The 24,650-nt window shown below is 32.9% G+C and overlaps 2 protein-coding genes and 1 pseudogene across 3 annotated transcripts; 2 read left to right on the top strand and 1 right to left on the bottom strand.

The window, feature by feature from the left end:
* The first annotated feature begins 183 nt into the window (after positions 1–183).
* On the top strand, positions 184–13,153 carry LOC140063030 (F-box only protein 16-like). 2 transcript variants are annotated; one of them, XM_072109884.1, is made up of 8 exons: positions 184–413; positions 709–744; positions 1,979–2,185; positions 3,072–3,236; positions 3,719–3,933; positions 4,709–4,853; positions 5,058–5,217; positions 13,098–13,153. In XM_072109884.1, exons 1-8 carry the CDS (start codon positions 303–305, stop codon positions 13,121–13,123), a joined length of 1,065 nt encoding a protein of 354 aa, XP_071965985.1. In that variant the 5' UTR covers positions 184–302; the 3' UTR covers positions 13,124–13,153. The 2 variants fall into 2 exon arrangements, with proteins under 2 accessions (XP_071965985.1, XP_071965917.1); XM_072109816.1 differs by lacking the exon at positions 13,098–13,153 and adding an exon at positions 6,561–8,943 and having other exon boundaries at positions 188–413.
* LOC140063731 (5S ribosomal RNA) lies at positions 3,948–4,065 on the top strand (annotated as a pseudogene).
* Positions 11,255–22,471, bottom strand: LOC140062193 (double-strand-break repair protein rad21 homolog). Its single transcript, XM_072108685.1, has 12 exons — positions 22,454–22,471; positions 21,569–21,778; positions 18,533–18,703; positions 18,035–18,264; positions 17,337–17,449; positions 16,444–16,656; positions 15,802–15,960; positions 15,221–15,361; positions 14,506–14,732; positions 13,790–13,913; positions 13,062–13,351; positions 11,255–12,424 (listed from the first exon to the last, which is right to left on the bottom strand). The coding sequence occupies exons 3-12, from the start codon at positions 18,674–18,676 to the stop codon at positions 12,158–12,160; spliced, it is 1,908 nt and encodes a 635-aa protein (XP_071964786.1). The 5' UTR covers positions 18,677–18,703; positions 21,569–21,778; positions 22,454–22,471; the 3' UTR covers positions 11,255–12,157.
* Between the last annotated feature and the right edge of the window lie 2,179 nt (positions 22,472–24,650).

The raw sequence follows: 24,650 nt of genomic DNA, 5'->3' as shown, positions 1-24,650 counted from the left end.
ATAACTTCATAACAATTTGCTTTCAAATATACTTTATTTTAAATTATTTTATATATTTCAGTTACTTTTTTTTAAAGAAAATTTATTACATATATTTTAAAAGCTAATTATGAAAGTATAATTGACAATTTGTTCGTTATGCCTGCATCAATGTTGTTGATTAAACGACTGCCGTGGATATTGTACAACCTTGGTTGTGTAGAAATCTGTTATACATGTCTTTAAATCGATGAACGCAATAACGGCTAAATAGAATTTACTCCAAAATTTTTCAATGTTTTGAAATTTTAATCAACAAAAACATGGCTTGGTCTGGCGACCAAAAGCGTTTAGATAACAAAAGAAGAAATCTTGATTCAAAAGCAAGGTTTAGCACATGGACGCCTATGAACCACCAACCTACAAATGATAAGGTAAGATTTTCTATATACTAGGCTAGGCCTGGCCCTAGGCAAGGCAGCCTAGCCTAGCTAGTAGGCTAGCTAGCTAGTAGGCCTAGCTAGCTAGGCTAGTAGAGAGGCTTAGTAGTAGTACGCCTTCCAGTCTACCTAGGGCTAGGCTAAGCCTAGAGCTTACTACTAGCTAGGCTAGCCTTTCTTCTTCAGGTGGTCAGGGCTTGATAGGAGGGATTGGCCACCTCTCTATCGTCTCTCTCTCTTTTAATTGTATAATTAATAATAAATGATAATAATTTATTATTTTTTTTAGGTGTTTGAAGAAAGACTAGAAATTCTTCACAAATGGGTAAGAAAACCAATTTTAATTCTGTTGTTTTGCATACTATTTATTCTATACGGATCTCCTTCTATACTGTAAGTATCATTGTATCATATTCAATCTTATCCAATTTTTTTAGCCGATCCCTGAAACCAATGAATCCTTCTTGAGCAAACATGTAACTTTTTGTAATCTAATCTTTTTGTGCAACCATTTATTTCAAGTATTATTTTTGTATTTATTTATTGTTTGTTTTTTGATATGGACTTGTTCAGAAATAAACATGAATTGAATAACTAAAAATAAAGTACACAAAACAAATTGAAAATTCAATTACAATTAAGTTATTTAAAAAATTAAGTTATATTAATGTAATAATAATAATTTCATTTAAATGTTTTATTTGATTATTATTATTATGTATTCTATTAATAGAAAACAATAAAAGTAAAAGTAATTTGATAAAATAAAATGATCATAGATCATCATACTGTACATGCCAACATTCCGCATTAGTCTTTACTTGTTTCTTGGTCTGACAAACATTTGCTTTTCACATTTTCACCTGAAAATTGAATTACAAACAGTAAATTATAAATGTCCACTATAAACACGTGCAGACACAAATGAATGTACAGTAACTTCTGTTTTCTAGTATCTGGACAGATAATTTATTTTAAATTCTGTTTTATGTATTGTTTTTATGATTGAAGACTTCATACGACAATGATTATTAACAACATTCTTTATTCAGATATCAACACATGTGCTCTACAATATAATCCACCATGTTGCCTCTACCCCGGATAGAGGGCGATATCACTCTTTATACATGCGCAACATCTTTCCTTTATTTCAAAGACAAACAAAAGTTATGTTCTCTTAACTCTGACCAAACAAGCGAGTTAACTTATACTCGTAACAAATAAATATAAACCAAATAACATCTCAATATGAACACAATTTCTATTTTTTTTATTTATTTTTTTTTTATTATTATTATTATTATTATTATGATTGAAGACTTCATACGACAATGATTATTAACAACATTCTTTATTCAGATATCAACACATGTGCTCTACAATATATCCACCATGTTGCCTCTACCCCGGATATCACTCTTTATAAATGCAACAAATTCTATTTTGACAAACCAAAATTAGGTACTGACCTGACAGTTTCAGTGCTCATTTCATTGATAATGTTTATACTCAACTTTACTATACTATATAACTATATTTTAATTACATTTTTCTAGTTTGATAAATGGACAAACTCACAGAAGAAAATAGCATTGGAGCATGTTCTGGGTCAAAGTAACCTCAATCAACTTGAGTTTGTTAAAGGAGTGGTATCTCTGCAAGTTCCTGTAAGAAAAGAAGACTTTACGAGGGCCTTACCACGTGTATTATCTATTTACATCTTTTCTTTTTTGGATCCCAGAAGTCTATGTCGGTGCGCTCAGGTTAGTTTCATATTCATACTGTATGTGACTGGGTATGATTTCATTCAGGTGCGGACAAAAAATAATTTCTATTGATCATGCATTCCAATAATTATCGATCTATAGTTTCCCCTATGTTTCATAATTTTTTTGGATTTTATTTGTGTTACACGAGCCTGTTGAAAATAAGCACTTTCTTATCAGTGGGGGGATGACTAAATATAGGTAATATAACTTGAATTTTACGTTTTTTTTTATTCAACTTCAGAGTTTTATTTTCATACTATAGCAAAAAAAAATTATCCACCGTATATCCACCATCTTTTTTCACCTTCTAGGGAGTCACCAGACATGTTTTTACATTAGGTTAAACTACTGAAAAAAGTCTTCATCGTTTTTATAGCAGAATTTTGCCAAATTTTGTATTTGACCATTTTCAGGGAAATGTTTTTCTGTCTTGATTTCTGTTACAAATATTGTATTTATGTACAATTAACCAGATATTGTATTTAAAATTCATGCCTGTACCTGAGCTTTAAAGCAATATGAGTATAATATACCATGGGACCTCTCCAAATATTGTACTAAGGCCCCTTTCAGTTACTGTACCCTTAAAATATAAAAAATAGCTTGTATTGTAATTGTACTGTAAAATTAATCATCATTAATTACTGGGCAAGGAAATCAGATAAACTGTTTGTTGTATTATTTATTCAAAAAAGATTAAAACATGGCAGCAAAAATGCTGATTTCGTTTCAATTTACAAATGTATAAAATTGGTTAAAAATACTTTTTAAAAAGTACTGCTATAGGTCATAAAAAAACAAATTAAACATCAAAATACATACAGTATATGAATATGTATTGTACAATATTTTGCATTATTTTGATAATTGTTATCATCAGGTATGTTGGTATTGGAAGTTTTTATGTGAGGCTGATCAGGTGTGGATGCCTAAGGCCTTGAAACTGAACTGGCATCTCACTTTCCAACCAAGCCCATTTGAAACTGGTGTGTGGAAAAGGCTTTACCTTGAGAATGTCAGGAGCTTACACTATTTACCACCAAAGGTAGGTTTAATTAATAGTGTTACTATGTTATGGCCAGCAAGACTGTGAGTACACTCTCAACTAAGCTCTAGTAAGAGATGTATAGAGAATATATTTTATAAACTTGCTATTCAGACAAAGGATCTCCACACAGATTTCTTATTTCTTTTATTTATTTATTTCAACTTTTATTTAGAGAGTGTAACCCTTTCAGCTGAACCTGCAGGCAAGCTGATATCCTAGGGTCCCCTCTTTAAAATGAAAAAAATATAGAGAGAGATCGACAGATTTAAATAAGAAAAAGCTGATGATAATAACTTCCTAGAAAAAAACTCCAGTTGTTCCAATCCAGTTGCACCCCATGGTGGAAAAGTAAATGCTGAAATGTATGAAAAATATTGACCTGTGTTCTATTAACATCCAATATTGCTATTTAAAACAATATTTAAATATTCTACCCAAACTGTACTACTGTGTTAAACAATATTTTACAAACAATTTAGAATTCCCCTTCACCAAAGACTGCTTCTGCTTCCCCTGTGAACGGTGAGCAAAAACATGCTAAAAGTGGAACCAGTGCCAGAAAGCCACCAAGGCCTAGGTCAGCAACCTCATCAAAACCGCTGGAGCATAAACCCTGGAGGGGGTCAGATCCAAAGACCACCGACACAATGAGGAACAATTACTTAGATAATGAAGATGAGATTCTAAAAGCAAGGTAATTAATGCAGTATATACGGCTTTACTACGTTGAAACACCGGTTATCGTCAGATCACCGAAGTTAAGCAACGTTGGGCCTGGTTAGAGATTGGATAGGAGACCATCTGGGAATATCGGGTGCTGTATATGAAGCTGGGGTCCCGTTAGGCATTTGAAATCAGCACTGCTGGCTCTTATGGCAGCTCCTGCATCTAGTATCTGACTCAGACGTATTGGCTTATGCCTTTCCTCTGGTCAAGGTGGGCACTGGACGAGAGAAGCCCTTGATCAATGTTAGGACCAATCAAGGTCCTGGCTTTGTTTGAATCAAACTATCGGTTAGTGGCGGTAATTATCGCTGTTGGTTTCGATTGAATAAAATTAAAATAATATACTGTGACTGTGAAGCTCTGTGTAATTAGTGTAAATGTTATGTAATATAATAGTATGCAATGGAGCTTATAGCTTAATGGTAGTATGCAATTACTATGTAATACTGTACCAAGATATGTACAAACAAGACCAACAAACAAATCTGTGCACAAACGTAAAAGTATTGTAACAGAAAACATGTGTTTTACCGATAGACGACAAGAAATGCACGTAAAAGCAAAGGAAAGTGTCCTCTTGTGTTGTTATATTTTGTTGAATTCTGCGTAATTTTCAAAGTTTATTTATGAATATGGACGTACTACAGTTGTCGTACTTTCATAACATATACTTCTTTTTAAAATGTTAAATATAAGAGTGCTGAGTTTAAATATTATTAACTAGGATATCATTGTATTAATAGGCAGAAAAGGATGGAAAAGAGAGGTAATACAAGATTGAAGAAAAGTGGGTCAATTACTGACATGGAGCAAACAGCTAACCATCAGCAGGCTAGACCAATGTCTGCCAGCATGTCCTACAAATTAAAGAAAGCAAGATCAGCATCGGTAAGTGTAGAGTTATTGATTGTAAAAGGCTTGCACCAGAGCTCTGTCTACACTATCAAACTAGTTTGTCAAAAAAAGTATGATGCACCCAAATATGGTAGTGATATCACATCATCATTTTCATATATGGGCACATCACATTTTATTGTCACAGAAAGTTTATATGCTAGACCATTTAGTAAGATTGATTGCATTACATTTCAGAACGTTAGTGACGTTGATGGCCGTCCAGATTGGGCAAGAAGCTCAGAAGCCAACCCTTACCAGTCCACTGATCTAAGTACTAGTGTAGGCAGACCAGCACCTATCATTAAGCCAGTCCCTTCATCAACGGCAGTCACACGAACAGAAAGGCACCCGCCAGGTATGTAAAAACTCTGTCTACGGTATCAAACTTGTTTGTCAAAAAAAGTGTGATGTGCCCAAATGGTAGTGATATGACATCATCATGTCCATTTATATATATATATATACCTTTTTTGTCACATAAAGTTTGATAGTGTAGACAAGGCTTTACATAGATTCTCTCAAAATGTAAAGAGTTTACAAAGAAATAATTTTGTTGGTGGAGACACTGATTGAGACGTTGAAAAGCACCACTATGCCTGCTACAGCCTACAATATAGTTCCTTGTTTAATTCATTCTAGTATTCACTCAGTGTGTATGTATCATTTATTTAATTCCAAAAGAAAATTACTGAAAAATGACAATGCTATGGGTATCAGTGGCTAGATCTCAATAAAGATACAAATAAAATAAGCAAAAAGCTAAATCAAAATGGTCAAATAAAACAGCCAGAAATAAATTTCAGAGCTTTCGGGCAACACTAGCTCTTCCTCCGGGCGAGTTTATTTGATATATTGTCCCCCAAAAAAATAAAGATTAAAGCTCAGGTACAGGCATGAATTTTAAATATAATATTTGGTTAATTGTACATAAATCAAATATTTGTAACAGAAATCGAGACGAAAAAACATGAATTTCCCTTAATATGGTCAAATACAAAATTTTGCAAAATTCTTCCATAAAAAACAGAAAGACTTTTTTTCAGTACAGTAGTTAGGTAGTTAACCTAATGTAATATTATGTCTGGTGACTCCCTAGACAGTGAAAAAAAATGGTGGATATACAGTGGATAATTTTTGCTATAGCATGAAAATAAAAAGCTGAAGTTGAATAAAAATATCAGAAATGTAATATTCAAGTTATATTACCTATATTTAGTCATCTGATAACATTTTTTACCACACTGTTTATTTTTCATAGCTTTTTAAAATGCCTCTCTATTTACAAAATTTGTGTACAAAAGAATAGAGATTTTACTGTGTAATTTGAACTATCCCACCACTGATAAGAAAGTGCTTATTTTCAACAAGCTTGTGTAACACAAATAAAATCCCAAAAATTATGAAACATAGGGGAAACTATAGATAGATAATTATTGGAATGTATGATCAATAGAAATTTTTTGCCCACACCTGGCCTTTAATAAAATCAGACTTTTAATATATTATTTTGTAGTTTTAATAAAGTTAATCACTTCCGTAAAAAACTTCGATCCAATTTTTGGTCAAAGTGGATAACTATAAGGTGGCATTAAAATGGCATATTCAACAAAAGATTTTTTAAGAATTATTTTTTCAGGGGGACAATACATCTTTAATGTTATATATGATTTTAACCTGTTAGTGATATTAATTCCACAGCTAAAAATCTATTCCCAACTCAAGCATGGACAACGGTTTACCTAGAATCGTCTGACGATGAGAGGTGATAAACGTCAAAGAGTGGGTGTGGTCGATTTGATAGAATAAAACCACATCGAAACTAGTTTGTTATTATGGCAATGAAATCAATGACTTTGTAGTAGTTGTACATTGTCCAATACATTGGGTCACTGATAAAAATATGCTTGTGTTGATGTGCTCAACATGCAGAAACGCAGATGTAGTGATGCGTGACTGAGAAGTAGGCGTATCATCAAACTGGCATATATATCTGATTGACAGATTGAGGTGGTCCCTGTCCAGTTTTTGAGCTGTAATTGTGGAGTAATACCTCTTGTTGTGTATTTATTTTATTATTTATTTATACTGGGTGACCTCTTCAGCCAAAGACTGGTCTTCCAGAGGGCCAGTTATGATCAGTAGCTGTGTGAGTGACATTGCCTGTGAGTGTACTAGCTTACACCAGGGTAACCCTCTCGTCTCGAAGGATGTACTAGGTTTTTTAAAGTGCACCTGAGCTAGATGTGTACACTGGACCTACGGTTTATAGTCCTTATCCGAGAAGATTTGTTCTACTACCAGAACCATGAAGCGAGTGAGCATTGAACCGTTGCCAATGTTATGGCTATGTAATTACGCTCTATGCGTTTAACTGTTAACGAATTTAAACCCATTTTAAATAACCATTTTATACCTTGTTTCACAATATTTGTTGTAATATAGTGGATTCTATAAACGAATACATATTTTTATTTAGAAGATTTAATTGTGTGTATAATTTTTTACTGTAATTTAGAAGCCTACCCATATTTAGTAAAGTATGGCAAATAATTAAGAAATATATTTTCATTACAGTATATTTACATTCCTGTTTAGATACCTTGACAAAATTGAGCCAATATATAAATTAAATTGAGATTAAGATGCTCTGGTAATGTCAGTGGGGCATGTATATATTAAAATAAATATACATTTAATTTTAAAATACAGTAATAGCGTTTTCCACTGAATAGGGGTTGCCCTTCGTTTCGTTTCACAGGAAAGTAAAGGTGGTTCTACGGGACAGTTTCTACTGTACATTGTCTAAAATAGAAATTCGTCAAAGCAGCAGTGGACATAAACTGTGTTTTTGTTTTGGTAGCATGAATATAAATTGTACAGTACTACTATAGTATAATCTCACACAACACAGTACAGTGTATTCAGTAGGAATACTGTACATGTTTTGTGAATAACTACAAAAGTTACAGATGAAATAATTTGTAGTTGTAACCCATTAATGTACAAAGCTTAAAGGCCCATTCACACTAGGACGATAACGATCGACGATAATAGACAATAATTTGCATTTTTCATACATAAAATAAAAGAAATATAAAACCTTTTCACTCTAGAACTATAGAATAACCATCTATGCTTCCTTTGATGAAAATTATATTTTCACACGTCCAATCAAATGACGTCATGATTAGTAAGAGCAATAATATCGTGACAATACAACGATTTTATTGTTTTTATGTATCATGACGTCATTTGATTGGAATTTAAAAAATATTATTTTTATCAAAGACAGCATAAATGATTATCCTATAGTCCTAGAACGAAACCCTTTCTAATTTCTTTTGTTTTATGTTAAAAAAAGTCATGCTTATATATTTATCGTCGATCGTTATCGTCCTAGTGTGAATGGGCCTTAAAGATGTATTGTCCCTTTGTCAAATTCCAAAAAAAAAAAAAAAAAGATTTCGAAAAAAGTGGGTCATTTTGAAGTATTATAATACCTGTAGTAATTGATTTTCACCAAAAATGAGTCGAAAATGATTTCAATGAAATACAGACGTTTTTTGGTTCAAAAAATAACTTGACTTTCAGTCAAAGTTTTCTATCAAAACATATCTCGTAATGCAACACGCTTATTTGGCTACTCTGTATGCATAATCATAAAACTTCCTCGCGATCTGTGTGAAAACACCTTCTCATCCGTGACGAGTTGTAAACAATCCTAATTAGCATCATGCATAATGTATACTCATGGTTTGAAATCTTTGTTTACTTTCGCTCGGGACGATTATCCAGACGAAATGTAATCAAATTAATTTAGCTCTTTGATATGGCCAATTTAAATTTAGAATATTTTGACCTTCATTTTTTGTGTTTCAAGGGACAATACATCGTTAATAAGGTTGTTAGACCAAGCAAAGAGGCTTAGCTTTGATATATATTTGGTATAAATTGTGTGTTTTCTTTTTCAGATGTTTGTGAAATGTATTTGATCTTATTCTCTATACAGTAAACTTTTTTTTAAACACAATTGTGAGCCTTGAATTTGTACATGGTCAACTTACTATTGAAAATTATGTGTCCAGTAAATATTATGTTTAATTATTTAAAAAGAATAATAACATCTTAAAATAAAATCAATTTTTTTTCTATTTTTGTTTACTGATTTTGCTCTTTGTGTCATGTTTTGGTATTAACAAACAGACTGCAAAAAAATCAACTAACAAAGAATATTTTCCATAAAACATTTTATTAAGACAATCAATTCTAGGTAATATCCACACTCATATACTGAGTGGTAAATATTTTCTGACTTTTATTTACACATCTCAATAAAGAAAAAAATGATTAACCTTGGCTACAAAATATGTGCACATTAATATAACTGGCTAAGGTTTGATGGAATTTTGAAGAATTCAAATTTAGAGCATGAAAAGTATACATTGATAACAGTGTGTACATTGAAATAGTTCAGGCTTGGCAAAGTATAAATGGAATTTTATGTACATTTTTATTTATAACTTTAACCTCCACATAGGCACAGTAAAATCTAACTTAAACATTTGGGTGCAACAAAGTTTTTAAATTTTATGTAATTTTGTACATATTTTAGTTCATTTATTTTCTATATTAATAATTTTTTTTGGTCCCTAAGCAAACATACATGTTTAATACAGGATTATCAAGTCGATAATTAACAGATCAAGTCATAGAATTTTACAATGGCAGTAAAACTATTACCGGAACATAAATAAACATAGGGAAATTTAACATTATAACCAACCCTATTGAGTAGATACTCCTATTAAGGGGACATTTTCCTGTGAAACACACACAAGGGGAACTATGTCACTATGGTCAACCTCTAGTGAGTGGATACTTCTATTAAGGGGACACTCCTGACAAGGGAACTATGTTGTAACACTACCACCATCCCCTATTCAAGCTAAATCCCTATTAGTAATAGGAGCACAGTTTATTGGGTTCCTAAGAGGTTCTACTGTGAGATTAAAAGTTTAATTATCATTTAATTGATTTATAATAATAATTGAGATTTTTAAATGACCAGGTATTAAATCATAGGAAGAAAACACAAACCGTTTTATTATTATAACTAGATCAAAATATTAAAATGATTAACTAGTGTAAACTACAAATAATTTCTTTTACAAATAACCCATTATAAAAGTGCATGGTAGTTTTAAAATTGTATTTATATAAAAAACATTGCACTTGTATATTACTTTTTTCAAAAAAGTTTGTTCACATTGGAAAAAAAAGTTTATCAATCAGTTTAAAATAATTTGGGTTAGTTTGTTTAGCAGATTCTCTGTACTGTATGTATGTATAATTTTCCCAGTATCCTAGGCTAATTCTGAAATACAGTGCAACATATGCCTGTATCCTAGGTAATAAGCCTAACCTTAATACAGTACAGGCACCACTTGTGATATGTAACACTGCATAAAAAAAAAACTTTTCCTATAATACTGGACAAAATTATGTCATGTGGAGATACAGTTCAAATAATCAGGTGGTTTGTAAATAGTGATATATAATTAATTTTAAAAAGCAATAATTTTGAGATAAATGATATGAATGCAGCAAAAACAGCATTGTTGTATTTACTTCAGAAAATGTGTTACATACCTAACGATAATGCTATATCAATTCGCATATATTTCTACGATTTTTAACATATATTTTGTACAAATATTAATTATCTTCTATGAGTTCACATTTACAGTTTTAGTTCAATAATAAGAATTCTGTTGGAGGATGTACAGTGATAGAATCCAATGAAATTTAATGGTGCAAGTAATAAACAGGCTTTGGTTAATGGCACAAGTAAAGAAACTTTCATTTCTGGAATTTTTAATAACATTTTAATGTTAAAAACATAATAAATTGTTTCTTTAACCTGTACAAGTTTGACGTCCTGAATATATCAATTACTATACTAAGCCCTCACTTAATACTTTAATAATAGACATATCTGGTTTGAAAAAAAAAACGGATATCTTGTTTGAGTATTTAGTCATTAACAGTGTACACTCACACACAAATTGGAGTAACCTCCAACTAAAGAGAAATTGATAAATCTACACCGTACATTTGGAACGTGATAAGCTATACACTTAGTACTATAATACTATCGATGCAATAACAAATATACTATCAAATCAATCAACGTTTATGTTACGTACTTCCTTTCTGCTGAGAAATAAATGGCATTAAAAAATGAACTATACTGTAAGTAAACTTCAGAAGGAAAAGGGCGTAATACTCGAGAAAACATATATCTTGAGTTGGGCCAGCCTAAACATGGAACAAGACAACAAAAAGGAAAATATAAAACATCTACATTACAGAAATACAGAGAAACCAACTACTTTGGATAACAAACCTTGTTAAATAATTTATACTTTTTTACAATCCACTCAAATAGCTGTTCCTTATACTGTACCATCAAAAGGCACTCACAACTTCTTATCAGTAGGCCTAACTTTACTGAATAAAAAAAACATCCTTCTAATTTCATTTTAAATGTCATGAAGACCTTTTTAGTGAACTCTTCAGAGTCAAATTTAAATAGCAGTAATTTGGGATCTTTTTGTTTGAAGAGAATTTTAAGTTATCAGGGCACCTGGTATGAGATAATGAACATTGCAAATACACTTACAAATACTGTATTTTCCATTTTAACAATAAAATGCTATGAAACTGACAAATTTTGGCAATTTTTGAATCAGCATCAGCTTTTTATATAACATTTTTGTTAATGATGTAAACATATAAAATCTATACTGGAAGAAATAGACTATGCCTATTTAGTGGTACGAATCATTCATTGTTCACCACTATAATACATCTTAACATTGTATACAATTTGATTTTTGTAATGTTATTTTAAGTCTATAAAAAACCAATATAGAGTTAATGTTAAATAAGGCAACAGTGCAAATATCAAGCTAGTGAACAAACTGTAAGGGCTAAGTTTGGGTTCACACCAGTGCTAAATTAAAATTTAACATAACACCAATTGGTTTAAATTTGAATTCAGTGTGAATCGGCATCATGGATCATAGACCAGATTGTACAAACAAGGTATAAACCACAACAGTATGTACAAAAATAGATGTTGTTAAGCCTTTACCATACTGACTTGGTTATAAGCCTACCCCATGACAATTACTCTCCCATTGTGTCAAAGTTCACGTGACCACTCATGCACGGAGGGCTACAGGAACAGCTGCAAGTAATTTACCTTTTATATAATATATAAAAACATTTTCTTAAAATACTAGTTGTGATCCAGGTCCTCTTGATATCCTGATATCTGCAAAAGGTTCAATCTGTTCAACACTAATATCTTGTTGTTTCTTTAACACTAGTAATGAGTAAAACTTGGCAGCCACTTGCTTTTTGTTATTGTTTCGTACAAGATCTCCAAAGTATGAATATTCCTCTTTCTCAAGCTGTTTCTTGATTGTGTTCAGCATCTGTGTTGCTCGTTTGTTTAATTTTCGTTCCGTCCTTTCTTCAGTTGTTTCTTCGTCGTCCTAAAAATGTAGGTTATTTTTTATTAAATTTGATTGGATAGTAATTTATGCCAAAATGGGTTGAACAATTGCTGTGTATCTTTCTAATCCCCTGTACAACGGCACAGATTATGTAATCCTGCTTAATGGTATGGTCCATAGTAATTTGCGTAAATACCAGGTGTGACGATAAAATTACTAGTACTGTTAGTTGAGACAATGAGAATGTTTAGATGTATATAATAATAACAAATGCATTTATAATGCGCCATATATCCAAGCAATACATAGATGAGAAAAACCATTATGAGAAACAAGTTAAAATACCATAATATACCATTAACATAATTATTATAAACAATTTAAATTGATATAGATAGATAAATATGTTTAAATATAGAGTGATCGTTTGCTTTGTCTACACTATTAAACTAGTTTGACAAAAAAATGTTGATGTTCCCAAATATGGTGGCGATATATGCCCAAACATGGTGCAGTGATCACATTTGATAGTGTAGACAAAGCTTTAGAATAATTGTAAGCATTCTGTTTACTTTGCTATATACTTGTATCAACTCAAGAAAAGTAGCCAGTCAGCCAGATTTATACTCCAAATTATAAATGTTGCTAATAAACAAAAGCAGAAGGTCAAACTAACCTCTTCGTCTGATGAAGATTCTTCTTTCTCTTCTAGTAATTCTGCTTCATCCACAAGAGTAACTGGTGGTAGGACCGAAGGCGCAAACGCTGGCACATCATCATCGTCGTCGTCATCCTCGTAACCGCCAAAACCGAATCCACCATCGTCATCGTCAGACGACGGCCTCCTACCATGTGCAAACGACAGATCACCCATGTTCGATGTGCTTGGTAGTTCAGGCTCTGGTACTGGCTGTGGTGGTTCGATGATTTCTACTGCAGGTGGCAGGGATTCTCTGGGTGCAATGTCTGGTGAGGACAAACAAAATGGGAAGCATTTTAAACATTATTTTCATATTAGAAGGATGTAGGGTCAATTCTAGCAGCCACAGATTAACCTCTTCATGATCAGCTGGTAAAATGAACGCTAGTTGGACATATCTAGTACTGTTTTTACGCTCATTTGGGAAAACATTTGGAGACCGTCTACTTTACAGCATAGATTATTGTTATTCTGATTTATTTTAATGGATACCGATTATATCATAGCCAAAAAAAATATAATATAATAAAATATATAAAAAAAAATAAAATAAATGACTAATTTACAATAATACCTAAATTAAATTTAAAAAACAAATCTAAATAAGGCTTGAGAGACACTATTTGAGAGAATGTTCAAGTTTAAAAATCTTAAATGGAGGTCTCGCGTGTCATTGGCTTTAAATCAATGCATAATATACTCACCTATTTCACTGTGTTTCCTCTTTTGTCGAGGAATGTGCGGTTCTTCAAGGTCCATATGGTGTTGATCAGTTACACTCTTTGGCAAGTCTTTCGGGATCTCAGCAGTTAAATTTTTTGTATAGCACTAAAGTCGATTGAAAAACATAAAACATTAGCAACAAATTGGAATTTGTTATTGATATTATGTTATTTTATAATAATCAATTTTTTTTTTTTTAAACACAAATATTTTCTATTTACTATAGAATACTTGATCTCACATTAGTGTCAATGTGGATAAAAAAATTACAGTGGCACAGGCCTTTCATAGATTGTAATTCAAAATATTTGATTGTACTATAAATGTAAGAAATTATACACCATATTCACATGGTAAATATGTTACAGTCAACTCTCCCATTACCGAACTCTCTGAAAACTTGAGGCTCAAAAGGTCCCAATTTCATTTCTACCATTAAAAACATTGCGAATACCAGACTTTCCAGCAAAACCAGACATAGTATGCCAGCAACAGGTGTCCCGTATTAAGAGAGTTGACTGTATTAAGGGTTTTTTCACACTCGTTCCGGCACTGGCAAATCAAATGCTGATGTTTCGTTTTCACAACGCTCCACACGGCTATGCACACTATCTATATGCCCATAGCTGGTTTGAGGTTCGAGTTGATTTGCCGGACCGAAACAAGTGCGAAAGACCCTTTTGTATGGTTGCCTTACCCTCAATATAGTTTCTACAGCGTGTAATCTACCAGGTAGAACAAAGAGTTTCTCTGCTCCGCCTGTCTCTTTCCATAACATAAGCTTCTTGGTGGGTGGGGCTAAATCTAAAGTGGTGACAATGTCCGACGTGTCCTTGAGTTGTGCTTTGATGATGTCACCAGCTAATTCTTTTACTTCGTCAACAATTAACTTTCGTTTTCTTCTATGCCTTGTTTCCTTAACACCTATAAAAATCAAAAATCAAAATTCACATAACAATTTTGACTTTAAACCTTCCTCAAAATGGAAACATTTGGAGGACAGAATGTCTATGAACACATTATCCAGCCTCAATTCATTCGTTTCCACTTGGGCACAATAATGTAGACAATGCAAATGAGTTGACCAATCACAAGCAATAGTTTGGATAATATGTCAAATCTTTATTGGTCAACTTACATCACTCTTATGTCTTTGCTTTGCATCCTATTGGGAACCCTACTCTAAAGGATGAATCCTTGGAAAAAAAAGTTAAGCTTAATCCGTATTTTAATATAATCCCTAATTGAAACCGCTCTGATCTTTACGAAATATCGCTATATAAATGTCGCATTATTATCATTGACAGGGCAGGTTAACAAATTACATCAAGAGTGGCGATGTTGCCAAACCCTATGGCATTTCTTTAACATGTTTAGGAAGAATGCTGAACAATGTATTTAACTATACATACCTGTAACATCAAGAGGTTCCAGCGCAAATGCTTCTTCCTCATTGGCAACAAGTGTGGTCTGATCTACAGGTGCATTTGGCTGATGTTGTTCAGCCGTTTCTTCACTAGTAGCTTTGTTTGCAGATGACTCCTGACTATCAACTATTAAAGTAAAAAATACCTCATCATAATTAGTAGAAAGCAAAAATATATACAGGAAAAATCTCTCAGTTCCTTTAACTGGTCCAAAAATATTTTCAATATTTATTTTAAAATAGCAGCAAAGAATTTGAAGTCTAAAGAAATATTATTATTAGTGCAAGATCATTGTAGATGATTTATATTTCACAATATTCCATCAACTTAATCGTTGAATAAAATTAAAAAATTAAATTAAATTGATTTATAAAAACATATATAATACAAAACTCTTACAATACCAAACAGCTTTGGGCTAGCCAAATATGTCTGGTATTTGGTAAGTGTTTTTAATTGTAAAAAAGAATTTGGGACCTTTTGGAAATGGTTTTCAGAAAGTCTGGCATTGAGTGAAAGCCTATGAACAGTATCATCACAAATAGATATTATAGAAAGATACATACTTTCTGCAATGGTTGCTTCTCTGTCTTTTTGTTCATCATCTCTTTTTCCAACAGAGCTTGTTGTCGACATCGCATCGTCAGGTCGAAGTGAAATTTCTTGAGCAGGAATTTCAGGCTGCTCATCAAAAAGGTCACTGGCTCCTGTCATGAACCCATCTCCTGTGAATTTAAAAAGGAAAAACCACATAAATATTCTTTTCAATATTATGCAAAATTGGTGTGGGTTCTCAATTTAATTTCGACCAGGAGGACCATTGGAGACAATCCGAACAACGATCTCAATTCTGGACAACTTTCATTATAGTAATTTTAGGCCATACATAAAAACTACAGGACAGATCTTTAACTTATGGTGGAGGTTACAACTCTCGGATTGCTCTTGTTATATAACGATATTGTTTAGGAAAATTCCAATGGAATGAATTTATTATTAGGAAAGCTTGTATTAGGTTTATGAAAGATAGCAATCAATGATCATTTCATTAACGCTATTGATTTAAAACAAATAATGAAATAAATTAAATGGAACAATTAATACTTATGTATTGGCTAAAGGAAACAAAGAAAAAAATAAATACATAAAAAAACACTCATGTTGAAATATCTTACCTTTATATAACAAATCAATAGAAAGTTTCTCACCTAAGAGAGGATCCCCAGTGCCAATTTGTCCGCCAAATCCGTCATATCTGATTGGTTGATCAAGATCTATGTCCATTTGTTTTTCGAGGGATGTGTCAATAACACTGCCCTTCTTGCTGACGTCCAGCAATGTGCTATCGTGACCATGTTTGTACAGGCTGTCTTCTCCGCTTCCAGCATCACGCATAACAGAATGATCAAAACCAAGATCCCCTACATAATAACATTTTCTATTTTTTTAATTCAGTAGTAGAAATGTTTTTTTTAAAATAACAATTATTATTTTAAATACCATTTGGCATTGAAGTATTTAAAAGATTATAGTTCTTCTATATATTATTTACTGTATGTATGCAAAATTGAGTTAGCTAAAGTGCATTGTCTCCCAAAAAATAAAGATGAATAAAAAATAATGATTTAGCTTATAAAAGGGACAAAATAAAAGTTAAATTTAACCAGAAACTAAATGAGCTTCTTGTTGACTTTTTTATCTTTAAAAACTGTTATCTACTTTATTTATTATGTTAGCATTAAAATTGTCTCTTCAACATATTTTCCTCAATTATTTTTTCAGGGGACAATATATCTTTAATTGAAAGTGTAACACACTAATCTATCCTTAAGCTCTGTCTACAATATCAAACTTTATGTGACAAAAAATGTGATGTCCTCAAACAGGGATGTCACCAGGCTACTCCACCAAACCCACGCATTAATGAGTCAATTTTGACTGATGGAGGACTAAGTTGTGTGATAAAAAATGTGATGTGCCCATATACGTACATGATGACGTATCACTACCATATTTGGGCATATTAAACTTTTAGTTGATAGTTCTAGTTGATATCTAGTTTGTAGCTTTAACCAAAGTACGTCCCATATCAGATACATACCCATGCCAAAGCCATCGTCATGACCTAACGTTATATTACCCAGGTCTTCCTTCATTGTAATTTCTTCAACACGACTCTGGTTCAATGTAAACTGTTTCTGAACTTCGGCATCACTAAAAACAAAAGATATGAACAATTACTTTACCTGCACAATTAAACTTGTCAGTAAAGCTCTGTCTACACTATCAAACTAGTTTGACAAAAAGAAAGTGTGATGTCCCCAAACAGATGTCACCAGACTACTCCACCAAACCCACGCATTTTATAATAAGGTCAGACAAAATGCATAACAATGTTTTTTGTGATGTGTGTGCAAAGTTAATGAGTCAATTTTGACTGATGGAGGACCAAGTTGTAAATTACCCGGAAGCATTTATTAATAAATATTATTAATCATAATCGTTTTCTTCATGGTGTATTTTATTTAATCGACGGCAAATATATAAATAAATAGAAATTTGCCACGGTAGATGATGTCATCACACGGTGAACCACAATGAACTATTATTAGTAGTATAGGCTTAGGCCAACTTCTAAAACTAAAACGTCCAGTCGATCCAGAAACGATTTGGTTGTTATCTACTAACAAGAGTGTTTCTTGATGTTTCAAACTTTTAAATAAACATCACATCACTATAGAATAAAAGAAATACATTGTATTCTATGATGGCCAGGTTTACAAAGGAAAAATAACTTACTTTATTTCAGGCATTGCTGAATCAAAGTCATGAAAGACTTCTGGGAGTGTGATAGCAGCAAATGCCGCTTCTCTGTTTTCTTCCGGTAGATCAACCACACCAGGCCTGAACGCCATCTTGATCTTAACAAACGCTTCATTACAATCAGCTAGCAAATACTTGGCCTTTCTGCTATGAATTCGTACCACACCCAAAAGCAAATGGCCTGTTGTTCGTAGTGCCATTTTCACCTACACAGTAACATTATCAATTTGAAGATTAGCTTGTATACACAATAAGATGATAAAACATATAAATTCTTTACTAGACTAGGAACAGGTGCACTGAACTATCCATTTTTCACCCCTAAAAGTCAAATACTTTTTTTTACAATTTACATAAAAAAACTAAACATGACTAAGTCTGAATAGCTTAAAATCTATAATATCTTTATAATCATTCTACATGGCAAATTAGTACTATACTTCTGTTAAAATACAATTATATTAAAAATCATACCTTCGGGTGAATAATGCTATCACAGCAGTCTTCAACATCAGTTTCAAAGACATGAGCCTTGCTCAGCTTCTTGTCCCAATGAGCTGCCAACCAGATACGGGCCAAAGGCCCCTTCTTACTCAACACAAAATGGGCATAAAACATAGTTGTCGATGGTTATAGGTTTCCCCTCTGCAAAAAATTGATTGTCTCATTATTGCATAGGAAATTGAGGAGAGCATACTGTACTGTATATGTAATTATAACACTATATAGTACTCACTATGTAAGAATGGAACCAAGTTTGTTTATTTTTATTCATTAAAATACCATTTTTAGCTCCTGTAGCACAATGAGGCTAATTAGAAATATCAACAGTCACAAGTTTTTTGCATACCTTATTACATTTTATTATTTAAAATAAAAGTTGTTTAATGTCATTACACGAAAGGTAGATACAAAAATTAGGCCCTTTATGATTTGGCTAGCCATAGAAGATTTGAGTAGGACTACTGTAGGGTAGGCAGGGATGTCACCACGCTGGTCGGCCCCGACCAGCACTCAACATTTCCGACCAGGATTTACAGGCTGCCGACCACCACTATTATTTATTAATTATTACGATATTTATATTAGGCCTAGGCCTAACTAAAATTCGTACTAAAACATTTTACCTAGCACATCGTTAATAACAGACAAGCTAGCCTCATATAGATAAGACAAAAGACTACAGCAAATGTTTCCGTGGTTACGTACGTTACTTTACCAGGCCTACCCTGCCCTGGTATTCATTGTTACAGCTTGTGAGTCATGGCGAACAACGTGCTACACAGCACATAGTGTACAAGTTTAAAGTTCACATAGCGACCATTCAAGCGTTTTATTTTGCACAGATTAAAAATACAAACAAGTACGCAGTAATTAAAAATGTATAACTACATAGACCCAAACAAAATCATTTTTAATTGCTGAATGTTTTGTCACCCTGCTTTAATTATATTATGTTACTAGTTTTACATTTTTGTACTCTACGAACTATTAAAAAAAATAAAAAAACATGCGCATGGTTCAGTGAGACCGGGCAAGTTCGTTCGTTTATGATCGCCGAGCATGGTACAATAATTACACGTCCCTGGGATAACTTCAGGTTGCTGAACTTCAGTTAACCCATAAACACGTGTCTCTGTTCTTGCCGGCCATGCACTACATGCTTGCCGCACAGTTGCGAAACAAAAAATCCGGAATTCGCGAATACGCTAAAAAACTCTCGCGCAAAAGAACACGAACATTATATCGAGCAACAAGTAGTAAGGTCTAGGCTAATAATTTATCTACATTATTTGATTAGGGATTAGGCCTAAATAAAGAAGCGCCCGTTTTTGTGGAATTCAGGTTTTGGGGCATCTATCTATAAGCCTTGGCTAGGCCTAGTGGTCGTAGTGTCTACAAGGCTAGGCCTAAGCCTGACGCGATCTATTGCTATTCATTTCGTGAGCGTTTTTTTGTTTTCGCGAATAATAACGGCGACTCCCCGGTGGTACAAGGTTAGGCCTAAACCTGACGCAATTTGTTGTTATTTATTTTCATAATTCTTTATGTTTCGCTGAAATAACGACAAACCCCCCGGGAAATTTGCCGACCGGCACTCCAAAAAGCTGGTGACATCCCTGGGTAGGTTAGTAGTAGCGACTACTAGCTAGCGGTCATACTAATCTACACTCGTTATTAGGGTTTTATGATATAAAATGATATTTAAAGACACCTTCCCTACATTTTTTAGATCTAATTTATGCTCACAAACTATATTTAATGTAAAATTAATACTATAATATGGTCCTATTGCGATAAGTTTTTCCGTCTTTAAATGGTTAAAAATAAGTCGATTCTAATAATTATAGTGGCCCGCTATAAATCCCAAAATGCATTGCGCGCAGATTGATATTTTTGTTTTTCTTCTGTAATTCACCCACTTTTCGATCAATCGTGAGGTCAAAACAAATGAAAGACTCCTAACTTTTCAGCTAAAATACCATGTTTTCCCCAATTTGTATTACCGGAGTCTAGCAAAAATAGAAAGACAATTAATGTCAATGTCAACGTCCGGCTGGGTATATAGCTAGCGTACAATGTTCGTACGTTACCGATGTTTACCAGCCAGCCTAGCTAGGCCTAAAGACCTTCCACGAGAGGTCATTCACCGTGAGATACTGTAGTGCACTGTTTCTCACTTTTTATCATAATTTACCATAAAACGTAACTTTATGACAAGGAATGACCTGGTTTAATGTTTTTAAAGTAATATATATATATATTATTTTTACAAAACGTCACAAATTGTAGGGAAGGTGTCTTTAACATGCTCAAGTCTAGTGGTAAATTTAACTTAATAAATATGTTTCTTTCCAGAAACAAGTTTTCACACAGTGGGTCCACGAATTTACTCATTTGCTGTTTTGTTGGAGAGACTGAGAAGTCTTCATTTAAGTGTCGGAATAAACCTAGGCCTAATCGGTATTTTGACAGTTTTTTTACATTAAAAATGAACATATTACAATAACAAGAAACAGAATGTTTGTACTTAGGGCCTAAATACTATAATATATTACTTTTTAGTATAAGTAGCCAAAGCTGGGTCTTTTTCCCAACCCACACACACAGCAGATCACTCAGTTAAAAATGACTGGCTTTCTTAGCCTAGCCTACTTCTTGTTTTAAGTTGTTAATAGTCTAGGCCTACATTAATTGTAAATAATCATGGTTTATATATAGGCCTAGGCCTAGGTAGGGTAGGCCTAGGCCCTACATAAAAATAAAATATTTATATGAACATTATAAATAATTAATTACAATCAATTTTGACCAGCGCCATCCACTTTTCACAGTGGAAGAACAGTGCCCCCTTTAGCACAGTGTGATCACCGCATCATTTGAAGTAAAAAGAAAGCACAGACAGAAGGTTGAGACTAGCCTGGTTAGCCTACGTAACAAATCAAATACCAGATTTTTAAAGCACATTTTGTACGTAATTATTTACTAAATTAAAACTAAAACACAAACCTTTATCGATACTATTTTGTTTGGTACAAACTATGCACAAAATACATGTAAAAATAAGTGCAAATTTACAGATTCCGTACGTTCACGAAACTACTTATCTCGCTTCGTAGGCTCTCTGGACGCTAGAAGATGGCGTCCTTTCACTTCCCGCCCAATTTGCCCTCTTTCAAAATAAGGTGAATCACTCAATTACGCAGTGAAAAAGTAGATCTATTTTAAGAAAATATGTTGGATTTAATCAAAACTAAACATTTAAAATTCTCTATTAATAAATAAGACAATCTATGTGTCACGTGTTTGTTATAAATAGCCTTTACAATCAGTGTATAACGTTTAAGAATAAGTTGAATACTTATCAAATATTCTTCCGCGACATTCTTTTTTATAATGTGATGAAAAGCAAAACTAAAAGGAAAGAGAAACTCTATGCTATTAGTACTAAATGGTATAATATCCACTATCTTTCTCAATAAATTATAATATTATTAATAATAATTAATTCATTTATTCAACAGTATGTAGGCCACTGGACGAAGTACAATAATATATAATTAATACGTCATTTTAATAAGATAATTTACTTTTTTTTTATAAATGGCAATATTGATTCCTGTCAGTAAAATCAGGGAAGAGTGAAATTTAATTTCACTCTTCCCTGGTAAAATATAAAAATTGTATTTGTTCGTTAATTAAAACTAAATAAAAATACAGGTCTACAGTCACAAAAGTGTAGATAGCTAAACTATCTACCATAGTCTATTTATGTAGGCTACTAAACGGACCATTTTGATTTTCCGGCCGTTTTAGTTTTACCATGGCCTATCTCTAAACTCTATGGTTTTTTACACTCGCCTCTCATTTTATGTCCAAAAACCCTTACCTTACAGATAAATAATTGAACATCAGAGTAATTTTGTCACGGGCCTGATCGGTTTTTATTGGTCGGGACTCACGTGAACACGTCCCGATCGCCGAGTTTACCAAAAATGCTTGTTATTTTGTTATTTACTGTACATTATTGCTGATATAAAAACAAGCTATTTACCAATTAATGCTTGTTTTTTACTGTAAATGTATTGCTAATATAAAAACAAACTATTTAGCTGCTCTCTACTCTTCGATCTAACGCGCATGCTTTTTAGGGATAAAAGTAAAAATGGCCAAAAGCAGTGTGTTTTTCGGGACTAAGAATTGATTTAGAAATCAAGTGCTGAAATGGTTTTTTTTTAAAAAAACAAAAGATTGTCATCAAGACAGTGTAAAATCTATTTAAAAAAAAACAAGGGTTTAACTTTTAAAAAGGTAAATGTTGTACTTGAACTTCTTTGTTTAACGCCAATCATTAATATAACGAACGCCGTACGTGTGAAAACATGATCATTAATCCGTGGATTACCTTACCGCTTGCGTAAGCCACACCACTCTTACGCCGTACGTGTGAACGTACTTAAGCGCATGACTTGTTTAAGGGTGCGCCTATGTTCAGACTCACGGCGTTAGGTTTGTTATCTACAACGCAAGGCGTACAGTGCAGATAGAACTATATGCATACATTCATGACAAACGCATTACTTAAAGTTGTTTTTTTGCTATTTTTATTAACAATGTTAACTAGTCAAAATATACTGATTTGTTCTTACTACTTACTACTTGCACGCCGCTTACATAACGCCACCTTAACGCCGTGAGTCTGAACATATACTCTCTAAGGTGAAATAAAGTAAATAATGGACAAAAGCCAAAAAAAAAGAGCGTTTTCGGGAACTATACTTTCAATAAATGATTTAAAAAGCGCATGCATTGTTTATGGTTAAATGAAAGTATCCTAGGCCCTATTCCAAGAGTGTTTTTCGGGAACGTCGCGTGATTTAGAAATCAAGCGCTGACTAGGCTAGAGGCCTACTTTCAATAAATGGTTAAAAAAATATAGCATATCGTGAAAAAAAAAAGTCTGGCTATTCTATCATCGATGATTTTACGGTATAGGCCCTACCGGTCGAAATAATATTCATATTTCACTTTTTTTTGTGTGACATTATGTCATGATGTACCGTTATACCCGAAACCAGGTGTTTTTTCATGCTTAAAGGAAAATTAGACTGCCTTTTCCTAGTCTGTCGATTTAAGACATGCATTGCATCACAGATGCCACAAAACATCTTTCCTATTTCAAGGTTGCCTTTTAATATATCGATGTATAATTAGGGCCTATATTATTCCTGTGGAAATTACCAAATAAACACAAATCCAGAAGCTAAAGGCAATGTGTAGTAAAAACTGTAAAAGACACATTGCAGCCGTACATCACAATTAATTTGTCAAAAGTTACATTTTTTAACAAACTACTGCGCATCCAGAGGGTAAGTCAAAATGGTTATAACTCGAAATTGGAGAGAAGCCAAGAAATAAGCGTGTCTGGTAAGACAACAAGCGCACTTATTTCTGGGCTTCTCTCTCATGATGAGCTACTGTAATTGCGAAAATTATCTCCGACTATAGAGGCTACATTTCGCAATCGTTAATCATCGACCTCCTCAACATTTTGAAAGTGTTTGATTCAGTGAAATAATACGCTATAATTTTCATTCCATTGTTATAGCCCTATATAATAATGTAACAATTTCGTACCACAGCCTTTTTTAAAATACTTAATAATTCATTAAAACGGAGTATACTGATATCAAATATTGTTTTTTTAAAAATACATTCTTAGTAACTCTACTTCAAGTTTTCCTGTCTTTCCGTTAAAAAAAATCTAATTGTACATTTTTAATTTAACAGAATAAAAACTACAGTCAAGCTGATGTGGAACAAGGCCATATACATGGCTGCAGTCGCTAAAGTTAGTGTTTACCGACCAACCGACCGACCAACCGACCGACTGACCAACATAGTGAGCTGTAGAATAGAATGTGTAATATGACAACCTCATATTAATCGGCAAAACGGGTGTTACGGGTGCAGACTACAGCATGAACGAGTAATAAACGGCCAGACAACAACTATAATAATATAAGTACACCATTTATTGGTGGTTAACACATATATAATGAGCTCAATGTAGATTAATCAAATCAGACTT

Source organism: Antedon mediterranea, chromosome 1, assembly GCF_964355755.1.
Source record: "Antedon mediterranea chromosome 1, ecAntMedi1.1, whole genome shotgun sequence".
Classification (NCBI taxonomy): Eukaryota; Metazoa; Echinodermata; class Crinoidea; order Comatulida; family Antedonidae; genus Antedon; species Antedon mediterranea.
This window is presented reverse-complemented; position numbering and strand designations above follow the sequence as displayed.

Excerpts from the sequence above, each read along its gene's own strand:
- LOC140062193 (XM_072108685.1), bottom strand. The coding sequence starts at position 18,676 with ATGTTTTATGCCCATTTTGTGTTGAGTAAGAAGGGGCCTTTGGCCCGT. Across the intron at positions 14,733-15,220 it reads GGAACCTCTTGATGTTACAG|GTGTTAAGGAAACAAGGCAT; the intron begins GTATGTATAGTT and ends TGATTTTTATAG. Across the intron at positions 12,425-13,061 it reads AATCTTCATCAGACGAAGAG|GACGACGAAGAAACAACTGA; the intron begins GTTAGTTTGACC and ends CTACATTTTTAG.
- LOC140063030 (XM_072109816.1), top strand. The coding sequence starts at position 303 with ATGGCTTGGTCTGGCGACCAAAAGCGTTTAGATAACAAAAGAAGAAAT. Across the intron at positions 3,237-3,718 it reads TACACTATTTACCACCAAAG|AATTCCCCTTCACCAAAGAC; the intron begins GTAGGTTTAATT and ends CAAACAATTTAG. Across the intron at positions 5,218-6,560 it reads AACAGAAAGGCACCCGCCAG|CTAAAAATCTATTCCCAACT; the intron begins GTATGTAAAAAC and ends TTAATTCCACAG.